The 12,530-nt window shown below is 39.4% G+C and overlaps 1 protein-coding gene across 1 annotated transcript in view; it reads right to left on the minus strand.

The window, feature by feature from the left end:
* The window catches only part of LOC145408994 (cytochrome P450 2L1-like), a 118,469-nt gene extending 106,185 nt beyond the window's left edge, over positions 1 to 12,284 (minus strand). The window contains exons 1-2 of the mRNA XM_080279564.1: positions 12,278 to 12,284; positions 10,702 to 10,815 (exon numbers count right to left, since the gene is read on the minus strand). Of these exons, the coding sequence (XP_080135690.1) occupies positions 10,702 to 10,815; positions 12,278 to 12,284 (121 nt within the window). The remainder of the gene's footprint in view (positions 1 to 10,701; positions 10,816 to 12,277) is intronic.
* Between the last annotated feature and the right edge of the window lie 246 nt (positions 12,285 to 12,530).

Consider the following 12,530-nt stretch of genomic DNA (forward strand, 5'->3'; position numbering starts at 1 on the left):
TATTGCTGACAACTAACTGCATCATCTCCTGACTGGCTACTTCCTAGTCTGTCGTTAGCTTTTCCTTAGTGTAACTTGCAAGATCATTTCCCGTTCCCAGGCTCGCATAAAGCTGTCTATCTGTCTATTTATCTATCTATTTATCTATTTGTCTATTATGATTTGTAATTATAATATGGACTCATAACATATGCTCGGTCGCGCAGCTGAAGGTCCTCCAACAGCAATTATCATTGACATATGCTAATCTATTAGGACATAATATTGATTATAAAATTGTATACATATAATATTTATAGTAAATAGTGATTATTCAGTAATATTACATTTTAAACAAGTTGTATACATATTCGTATAAATGCATTAAAAGTAAATTATTTAACTGTAATACAGTATGTACTTGGGTTATTGTAGTGAAATGCATACGTGCAAGAAAAAAAAATAGTTTAAAATTAAGATTATGGTAAGAGTTATTAATATTTCATTTAAAAATAATGGTACTGGTATGCCATAAATGGGTCATTCTTCTTTGTATTTTTTTTTTCTTATATATATATATATATATATATATATATATATATATATATATATATATATATATATATATATATATATATACATATATGTATATATATATAATTAATACTATATACAAATTATGTACACTTCATTCAGGGGGGTTAACTTGGATGTTAACTCTCCCCCTACTAAATACTGACTCCAAATTAGCAATTCTTGCATGCATTCTGTGCATTACGAACAGCAGTACTGCAAATACAATGCAGAAGATTATAAAGACAGTAGGTGCTGGGCTATACACATAATATGGGTTGAACATACTCAAACTCAAATCTTCCCAGGGCTTCATTGTTTCATTGATCAGCTGCATAGTTTCAAACTTAGGTGAAGTCAACTTAATACTTGTGCTCATGTTTAAGTCCATATCAGGCAGTGGGTGGAAATGTTTGTGTGTATGATTGAGAATGGCGTAGTGATTGATGGTGGATAAAGTAGACATGGCTGGTGTAAATACCGCACAGTAGTCTGGTGCTATGTATAATCCTGATGCTGATGTATGAGATGGTGGTATATCTGGACAGACTATGTAAACTGATGCGTTATGAGGGAAATAAATACCATTAAAAATAATGGTACTGGTATGCCATAAATGGGTCATTCTTCTTTGTATTTTTTTCTTTATATATATATATATATATATATATATATATATATATATATATATATATATATATATATATATATATATATATATATATATATATATACATATATGTATATATATATCATTAATACTATATACAAAATATGTGCACTTCACTCAGGGGGTTAACTTGGATGTTAACTCTCCCCCCACTAAATACTGACTCCAAATTAGCAATTCTTGCATGCATTCTGTGCATTGCGAACAGCAGTACTGCAAATACAATGCAGAAGATTATAAAGACAGTAGGTGCTGGGCTATACACATAATATGGGTTGAACATACTCAAACTCAAATCTTCCCAGGGCTTCATTGTTTCATTGATCAGCTGCATAGTTTCAAACTTAGGTGAAGTCAACTTAATACTTGTGCTCATGTTTAAGTCCATATCAGGCAGTGGGTGGAAATGTTTGTGTGTATGATTGAGAATGGCGTAGTGATTGATGGTGGATAAAGTAGACATGGCTGGTGTAAATACCGCACAGTAGTCTGGTGCTATGTATAATCCTGATGCTGATGTATGAGATGGTGGTATATCTGGACAGACTATGTAAACTGATGCGTTATGAGGGAAATAAAAAAACTGTGAGTGTCCAATGCGTTGAAGGTGTACAAGTTTATCTGGAGCAAAAGTGAAGTTGCAATGATGATGAATATTGTCATTTCTGATGATAGCCATTTCACAAGGGACTGTATCAGTAGGCTGGAACGTGAAAATGTACGCAGGACAAAGATGAACAGCATGTAAGGATGTGCGGCACTTTCGTTCAATCGTTGATTCACTTGCGAAAGTGAGTGTCCCGTCTCTTGGAGACCATGATGAGTTCGGTGTCTGTGTTGATGTTGATGATGACCAAAGTGTTGTTATTTTTATAGAGGAAGGGGTGTATTTGGTATACTGTGAACAGGTCTTCAGTTATGAATGGTACATGAACTACTACTGATGTTGGTGTTAGTGTTGCTTCTAAATATAGGTAATAATACATGAATTCTCTACTGCGGAACAACGGCTTCAATTTATGTTTATGTATGCCTTGACTAACTATCTGACGTAGCTCATGAACTGGGAGTAAGTCAATTGTGATCTTGCCATCACCAGCATTCGAAATTCCTTGCATAAGCGCCCTGAAACGATCTCTAGTGTTCTCTAATTGTAGTAGAATCGTGTCAATATGTTCTGTGATGATGGAGAAGTGTTGGGAAAGTGTAATGTTTCCCTCCATTTCATTTATTTTATCTACCCTCTCGAGAGCTATGTTTTCTGCTTTTTTCAGATTTTTCACAATTGTCTTCATTGCTGAGCTCTGTCTTGTGATGAATTTATCTTGGTATGTTAGTACCTGAGATATCTTATTAAATTTGTTGTTTATTTCTTTAAGGTCATCCTCTGTAGCAAATCCAAAGATGTTCCCAAGAACTGCGCCACCCAGGTCGAACAAACCGCGCTTTTGGCGAGTACGTGTGATGTTGTTCCTGTCGCTCAGTACCTCCGTTCCATATGATGGGAGATCTTGGATCATGATGAGCATAGTTGACTTTGCCTGTTCTAGTTTCCATTTCGCTAACTTTACCATTTCATTCACTTCCTTGGTGTTATGTGCTTGTGAAACATAATTTCCTATCATGAAGTCCAGAGTTCGCATCGGCGTCGCAAGTCTGTCTAGATAAGTAGGTAATTCATACAAGTAATCTAGACTTATTTCAGTACTCATGACGTCCTTAACGATTGTAGTCGTGGCCGTTGGAGCTATGAGGCATCCTTGTCGTACTATGTGTTGGGGGTCTAAGTGCGCATATTCTCTTGCTATGTAGAGGAGAATCCATAGCATAAGTCCCTTCATCGTAACCTACCGAAAAAAAAAAAAATATATATTAATTTCCTAATATGGTCATGCTGTGGTCGATGATAGTGATGATGTGCGTTACGGTTGATTGTTATTTCATTTATAGAAGGAGTTTAAATCGATATTTAATTCTCGTAAATGATGTACTGTAGATTTGATTGGAACAGTTGGACCTATGTTCGATTCTTTGGTATATGACCTTAATTTCTTTTTGTAATCATTGTTGTGTTCTTGCTTGGTTACTTGAGGTACGTTCGCCTGTTCTGTTGTATCCGAGGCTGAATAATTATGGGATAATTCCCTTGAAACTCGTTTTAAATGGTCAATATGGACTTGTTTCTCCTCGCCACTTGAAAGTGACTTAATTAAAACTTTGTTTGCTTTTATGTTAATTACCCTGTATGGGCCCTCAAATTTTGGGGATAATTAATTGTCTCTCGTATGAATGATACCGTAAACAATGTCTCCTAAGCTGATAGGTGAATCTCTTGCCTTCTTGTTAAATGCCTCCGTCATTTCTTCCTTGGACATCGTTAATTGTTTTTTGACTCTTTTGTGAATGTCCTGGAATTCACGTAAACGGAGTTTAGAGTAATCATCGTAATTATATATAGGCATGCTGTCACCTTCTAGGAGCTCATATGGTAATTTTTTATCTGTTCCATATATAATGAAATGTGGTGTGTCACCTATGGATTTATTTATAGATCCATTAATTGAGGCTTCTACTCTGGGAATCCAATCATCCCAGCTTGCATAATTTTCACTGAGAATGTGTCGTAGCACATCTAATACTTTTTTATTTTGTCTCTCTACCAACCCATTCGATGCTGGGTGATAGGCTAAAACGTTAACCTTTTTGATGTTGTATTGTTTACATATTTCTTGTAAGATCTCAAAATTAAATTCTCCTCCATTATCACTTATTAGTACCTTAGGGGTAGTAAAGCGACATATTACATTATCTGTTCATGCCTTTGCTACTGTCTCTGCTGTCTTATCTTTAAGTGGAGCTAAAATGACATAACGGGAAAAATGATCCGTTGCTACGAATACGTATAGGTTATTATTGTATGATAATGGCATCTTGAGTAAATCAACAGCGACAACGTCCCATGGTTGATATGGTACAGGGTAATTACCCATCGGTGCAGGTGTGATTGGGTATCCTTTGTGTTTCGCACATGATTCGCATTTGTCTATATGATTGTTTATATCTTTTCGTAATGAAGGCCAGTAATATAACAGCTGGGCTTGGTTGAATGTCTTATCCTTTTCAGGATGTCCTGCATGTGGGCTGTCGTGTATCATTCGTAATACTTGGGGTATCATGTCATTAGGTACTACCAACTGGTTAGTATTTCTTTGGCGTTTTGGGTGTTTAGAGTTAATTTTGTATAATGTATTATTGACCATTGTGAATTGTTCAAGTGGGACATGCAGTTTGGGTAATTGTATGTCATCTCCACTTTCTGACTTGTATATAACTTTAGACCATATTGGGTCAAGTCTTTGTGCCTTTGCGATATCCTCATGGTTTGGGATATTTCCTTTGAGATCTAACGCCGCGACCTGAATTGTGTTCGGGTTCCTAGATAATGCGTCAGCTACTATGTTCATTTTACCTTGTATATAATGAATTTGTACATTGTAGTTTTCAACTGTACATTTCCATCTTGCTCTCCTCCCAGAAAGGAGTTTTTCTTTAAACATACCCACCAGTGGTTTATGGTCGGTGAATAAGTGGATTTCGTAACCATGTACCAAATCTCGAAACTTTTGTAATGCAAAAACCACTGCAAGTGCCTCTAAGTCTGTAGTGCAATAATTTTTCTCTGCACCTCTTGTTTGTCTGCTGGCAAATGCAATTGGTTGATTCTTTCCTCTTTTATCTTCCTGCATCAGTACAGCCCCTAATCCTTTAACTGATGCTCTGTACAAATAAGAAATGATTTTGTGTAATCTGGATATGCTAAACAAGGTGCATTTGTTAGTTTAATTTGTAGATTGTTAAATGCCCTTTTTTGTTCTTCTTCCCATTGGAATACAGCATCTTTTTTGAGTAGTTGGAATAGAGGAAAGGCTATATGAGAGAAATGTGGTACGAATGACCTATAGTACCCAGCCAGACCTAAAAATTGTCTAACTTCGTCAGTCGTAGTGTTTTCAGGAAAATCTCTCACTGCCTGTATTTTGTCATCAGTTGTGTGAATACCATCAGAACTTAATTTGTGGCCTAAGAAATTTATTTCCTTAAAGCAAAATTTGCATTTAGAAAGTTTAATTTTTAAACCAGCATCACTAAGCTTTTGTAACAGTAAGTCTAATTTCCTGAGATGATCCTTAATATTCTTCGTTGCGATTATAATATCGTCAAGATAAACAAATATTCCTTGTCCTAAAATTCCGGACAATATGTAATTCATAAGACGCTGGAATGTGCCTGGGGCTGTCCTCAGTCCCATTGGCATTCTTGTATATTGATAATGGCCTCTGTTGAAAAGGCAGTGTATTTACGTGACTCCTTCGGTACCGGAATCTGATAATAGCCGTTTAGGAGACCGATGGTCGAGAATATATTATTCTCAGGACCAATATTTTGTAGAACGTCGCTTAGCAATGGCATGGGAAATCTGTCTGGGATTGTGTGATTATTTAGTTTACGGTAATCTACTACCGCACGCATTTCTCCATTTCGTTTGGGCACGAAGAATAATGGGGCATTCCACGGGGAGACTGGAGGCTCCATAATTCCAAGTTTTAACATTTCATCGACATACTGATTTGCAAGTGTACGTTGGGAGTGTGGTACGCGGTAAGCTTGTACGAAAATTGGTGGTGTTTCTGGGTGCACATTAATCATGTGATTAATCAAGTTAGTACACTCTAATTGTTCTCCAGGCAATGCTACGGTGTCCCTGTGTGTTTCCAGCAGGGTTAACAAATCATTTTCTTCATCAAATTCACCTGAGTGAATTAAATTCTCTTTTATTCTCTCTCTATCCATAGATTTTATCTCACTTGTCACTCCAGCTATAACTATTTCCTTCACAGGGGCGGGACATTTTTCAATATTAACTATGCAAGTTCCCTTTTTCAACTGAACTTCCCCATTCATGTGATTAATTATGAATATCTGAGTTAGCCCTTCGTCGTTCGTATGACATAATGCGTTTTCTACTGACAATCCCTTTACTTTACATAATTTTTCTAAGACAAGAACAGTACTATTCCGTAATTTGCTCTTTATGGTAACCTTCATGTATGAATTAGGTGGTATAACTAAATCATTAGTGAGATGGGCTGGAAAAATTGATAAATCAGTACTGTTATCTGGGTCACTAATTCTGGAGGATGGGGTTGGTGGTGGGAGTGGATCTATACACTCATCTGTTTGTGTATGTTTGTTTAGGCCTTTAATATTACCAATTCTTTTTGGCTCCCTTCTACCAATCGGTGAGGGCTCTGAAGTTATTTCCTCTATGAATTCATTGTCAAAGTCTATCCCATTCATTTGTGGGAGTATGGTTATGTTCTCAGCTCTCATGGATCTTAAGCCCAGTAACATATGAGCTTTAATTGCTAAGTTTTCAACGATATAGAAAAATGCAGAGAATGGTCTTGTAGTCTCGGTGAAACTGATATTTAATCTTATCATACCTTTCACTGTAATTTCTTGTCCATCTACTGTGTATAAATCTAAATCAGCTTCATCCAGAAATGTTACTTTCTTTTTATTTTTAAGAATTCTATTTAGTTCTTCATGTGTTATTAAGTTCACTGGAGAGCCTGTATCTAAAAATAAGGAAACGTTTTGATCCTCACATACAGCTGGTATCAAGATACACTCATTTCCCATCATGCCTCCTATGTGAAGTTTAGACTTGTTTTTCTTTACGTTTGTTCGTTTTTTGTCATGACCTGGTCTTCCCCCGATTTGAACATAGACACAATTTTTTCTACTGTTTTGCAATCACTGGTCCAGTGCCCTTGGTATCTATGATGCCTACAGTAAGGACCAAATCCTTGTGTCTTTTGCTTGTCCTCTTTTTCCTTGATAAAGCATTCATACCTCGTGTGTCCTGGTTTTGCACAATAATGACATAGAATGGACCTATCCCTTGACTGTGACCTACAATGTGATTTCCCATAAGAAGTGTTGTTTATGGCGCGAGACCTGCTCAGGCTGCGCGAAAACTTATGAAACTGCCTGTAGCACGGCGTCTGTGATCGAGGCCTTGTCATGTTTGGTTGTTTGGTCTGCCCGCTTTCTGGTCGCGATCGATTTTGTTCTTTGTTTGGGGTCGGTGTAGATGTTTTCACAGCTGATACTGTCTCAGGTACCCTCATTCTACCAAAATGTGCATGTGTGTCGACCATACCTGCTTTACTGCACTGCATCTCTACCTCGTTCATTAAGTCTAGCAAGCACATTCCTGGGGTGTACGCGATCGTCTTGGCGATCTTAAGGGTCCTATCAGGTAATTTACACAAGGCAGCTACGTAACCAATGATGTCCACGACGAGGTCTGGGGACATCTTTCCATCATCTGTTATCCAATTTGAATTTTCCAAAGTAACTAACAATGTTCTTTTGATTGTGGAGACATCAGCAGTTATTTCACTGAGCACATGGTTTGTAGTGTGCTCCCTTACAAGATCTACAATTTTATGTAATTCTGGAATTATACCTGGCAAGAAGTTCATACCTCCAGAAAATTTCTTCAAAAATTCAGTTTTAAATTCATCATATGTCCTAGCCCTATGGAGCTTGTCTGAGCGAAGTAAATTGCTTGCTGGACATCTTTCCTGGCTTATGTAAGATGAAAAAATAGCAATTTTCTCTTGTTCATCTAGTATGTAGCGCTTGATGAACATATGTTCGCACTGACTGACTAATGAAATGACATCAATGCGATCTTTGTCTGTGCCAGAGAATTTTGGGGCAGTTTTATCCTCGTCATACACAAACACTTGAGGTGTGGTTGTTAGATCAGCGGTATTTGTTTCTTGATTCATTTTCACTGTTTGCTCTGTTAATTCAACCTGGACGTGTTTATCGTTGTGTGAGGGAATGATGGAATATGTACGACCAGACCGGTGAACCCTGTTAAGTATATTGGCATACGTGTGCAAGTCAGCGACAAAGTCCGCACTTGCTACGTCAGAGGGGGTTTCCCACTCATCATCTGAAACTGCCGTATTTGTTTCTTGATCTTTAGTGTATGGTGAGGTTTTTACAAGGGGTGGGTTGCCTTGAGGCTCTCTTAATTGTGAGTCTGTTGTTGTGGCAAATTGTGTGTCATCTGGTGTGTTGCCTTGGTGCTCTCTTAATTGTGAATCTGTTGTTGTGGCAAATTGTGTGTCATCTGGTATTAACGTGGGTGGTGGCGAAAATATTCCTGTCATTAAGATATGGTGTTATGAAATACGCCTCTTGTTTATTTATGTCCTAACAAAATAGATGAGTAAATAAGTTGAAATAAATGATAGATAGTGACTGCATAAGTGTATATATGGAAATAAGTAAAAAAAAGTTGAATATAGCTAATTTTAGCAATGAGAAGAAATGAGTAAGTATATTTTTACCCACTTGATACAGATCATAGAGGTGTGTCGATACAAAAGTCGATCTCGGAAGAAAAATGCAGGTTTGATTGAAGATCTCTTGATAATTCTAGTGCTGTGTTGATGGACGATATTACTCAGGAAATTCCATGGCCTGGTGCTTGTGGTGGTTAACAGCTGTCCCAGGCAAACCTCAGCATAGAACGTCGAATTTTCAACTTAACTGTGAAAATAAATGAGTATGAGTAGGAGCTATGTGAATAATGAGTAATGAGTAGTGGGTGAGAGGTGCCTGGTGTCAGTCACACGTTGCTTGGCATGGCAGACTCTCGTTGTGATGTCATCTCAGCACATGGTGACGTCGGCTTCCCACACTGGTAGCTGTGGTGAGTAAATGAGTAGCGATGAGTAACTTGAGTGAAGATGAGTGAGTAAGATGAGTTGTGAATATGGACTTGGTATTTGCTTTGTCGTCTTGACCTCTTCACTCCTGCGTCAGCGGTGGGGGTTGGGTGGATGTAGCAGAGAGAGGAGGGTGAGGTCTGGTGGTTATGAGTTATGAGTCGTGTCTCACTCTTCGTTTGTTTGTTTTGTATTTTCTTACTTGATGTATTCTTGGTCCTTTTTTCTTGTGATTTACTCGTTGTAGGATGAAGACTGCCGCTACTTGTAGGTGCATGTAGAAGATTATACAGACGACTCATAGAGTTGTTACTTGTAGTTGATTGTAGATGGTTGTATTTCGTTCACTGTAAAACTGAAGTTAATCTTGTAGAGTGTCGCCTGCTTTTGTAGAAATTCACTGTTGATTCGAAGACGAGGTGCGTTCTTTTCGCTGCCACCAAATGTCATAAAAAAGACTTTGTAGTTACTTGTAGAGAAGTTATATATGTTAGACTTGTGGACGAGCGGTTGTTATACTTGAGCTGTTTGTACATTGATAATCTTGGTTCCCATTTGTCATGTAATGACAGGAGAGGTAAAGAATAGTATGGGACTATTTTTATTTGTCTTGGAAATATTAACAAGTCTCTCACTCACGAGTGAGTATAGGTAGAGTCCCTGTCTCCCTGTCTCGCTCTCTCTCTCTCTCTCTCCCAAGTTGCCAAGCCCTTCTCCCTACGACCTGCCTGTTCTATGGCTAGCCTCCATCTCAGCACTCTTTCCTAAATTCTGGTGAAACAGGAGTCGTATCACGTGTGTTCACTGTGGTTGGAAAGTTCTAGAAGCCTGTGTGTGAGTATGTGTGTATGTGTGTGTATGGTCAACAAGGCTTTGTTCACCTGGTGTATTGCTGACAACTAACTGCATCATCTCCTGACTGGCTACTTCCTAGTCTGTCGTCAGCTTTTCCTTAGTGTAACTTGCAAGATCATTTCCCATTCCCAGGCTCGCATAGAGCTGTCTATCTGTCTATTTATCTATCTATTTATCTATTTGTCTATTATGATTTGTAATTATAATATGGACTCATAACACGACTCCTGCTGTGTTCTGCCACTGCTTCTGACCGGTTACCAATCCCCTCACACCTCTCCATCGCTGAAATCCTTAACTCTGTAGCCCACACCTACCCTTCCCCTCTTATTCACGTCTACACTGACGGTTCTGTCCTCGCTAACAGACGGGCGGGAGCTGCTTTTACTAACTCTGCTTCCCACATCTCCTCCACCTCCCACCACCTTCCCAACTGGGCCAGCAGTACCCAGTGTGAACTACCTGCTATACGGTCTGCCCTTGACTTCCTTCTCTCTCATCACCTATCAGGTCTAATTATCAGCGATTCCCAAGCTGCCCTTGCCTTACATAGCAATCTCCCCACCCCCGACGTCCCTTCCTTCTCTTTGCCTCCTTCTACTCTCGCCTCCATCAGGCTCATGCTCTTGGTGTCAGGGTTTCTTTTATTTGGATCTCAGCCCATGTTGGTCACATCTGCCATGACCAGGCAAATCGACTGGCCTGAGCTGCTTGTAACCTCCCCCAAGCTGCCATCCACCTCCCAGTGTCCACGCCAACTGTCTGGGGAAAACTTCTCGAGGAGTCCAGGGAGGACCTGGCCCTACATACCGATGCTGAACGTTCCACTAGTGTCACCATCCAGCACTATGACACCCACTGTGGCGTGAGACACATCTATGGCAAACACCCCACCCACACCTGCCACTGTGATGTGGCTGTCGCCTGCAATCGCCCAAGGTATCATTCCCCAGGGGAAATCACCAGACGACTGACAGCCAACAGGCCATGTAAACTCTGTCACAATCCAATGGATGATGGATTATCCCATCATATTGTTAACTGCCCAGTTACTGCCCCCTTCAGACCCCCCGGACTCTTGTCTTCTGCTTTGTATACCTACTTCATCACACATCTTGATGTACTTGAAGACATTCTCACCCTTCACCCCAACTTCCTTTCATTGTAATGCCCTGGCACTAGGACAATGATCGGACATTTTAGTGTGTGTGTGTGTGTGTGTGTGTGTGTGTGTGTGTGTGTGTTTTGTCCACGCACACGCTCACACACGCACATATCAGGTGCATGTGCTTGTATTGTCCTAGTGCTGGGATTTTGAATCAAGAGGTAATTTTCTAATGCATATCGTGATTTTTTTCTCTCTACCTTCATGTGTATGTGACTATGTATATTTATCTACTTAGGGTGTACTGTATATGTATGTATATGTCTCCCTGTCTATGTATATATGAATATACCATATATACAGTATATGCATGTTGCATATGTATATGTATGCACGCCTGTACACACACCCATATCTCTATACATGCGTGCCTATCCTGTACATGCAGTATGTCTATGGCTACATGTGCGTGAATATATACATATTTGTATAGATATATACGTATATGTGTGTGTGCATATGTTCCTCTCAATCTGCATATGTATGTACATACGTGGGTATCTATGTACCATTTCACTCATTTCAAAACATGTAATGACAACTACTGTGACAACTTTGTACCATGTATGTATCATTGTATGTCTTTGTTCATTATTATGCTTGTAATGATAATTACTTTTATACCTTCTATGCTCTATGATACCGATTTTCTTTTCCTCCTGCACTCTCCCTGCTTGGCCTTCAGGGACAGTGTTCCCCAGAGTGCTGGGGCATGTACTGAATGGTAAATTAATAAAGACCCTAATTTAAAAAATATACATATATTTTGGAGTTCCAAAAAACCACCAAATGTTGGCGGATCAAACGAGAGCAGCAGGCGGCCTTAAGGTGCGACGAGACAGCACTACTATGGGTGAGTGTTGCCATGATAACGTCATCACTCCACCGTCGGCAGCTGTAACCGGTTCGACCCCTGGCGCTAAAGCCTGTAGATGACGTTCTTATGAAAGAAACAACTGCTGGGAAACTGTGTGCTGACGTACCAACACATCCTAAAAGAGAGACCCTTTGCCAGGGATTAAGCCATCAAAATGTGTTTAATTACCGCCTATCGAGAGCCGGATGTGTTAGGTGTAGCCTACTTAGGTACTTGCAGCAAAAATTTCTAATAATAAGTAAAAACCACAGAGACATTTGTTGATCAAGTAGTACAGTGCACTAAAGTTGCATGCATCCTATAGTAATACAGTAATCTCTATACTATCCGGACACCCTACTTACCGGACATTTTGGTCCCGGGATTCAATATTCCCAAAATTGCCCAAAAAACGCAAAAAAATTGAAAAAATCCGACTTCCCCCCCCCCCCGTAATTTGAACTTGGTGCGCGCGATGTACACCAGCTGTGTTTTGGTGCATAGTTCTGCCGCCGTCCGCTAGAAAGCCCCTGCATCCTCCCCACTTACCGCCCATCTCTTGTTGTGAGTGCACGCTCATCATTATGGCCGCCCACCTGCTCGCTTTTGTTGTGGTGC

Source organism: Coenobita brevimanus, chromosome 79 (assembly GCF_032717465.1).
Source record: "Coenobita brevimanus isolate Jiangsu-jjx chromosome 79, ASM3271746v2, whole genome shotgun sequence".
Lineage (NCBI taxonomy): Eukaryota > Metazoa > Arthropoda > Malacostraca > Decapoda > Coenobitidae > Coenobita > Coenobita brevimanus.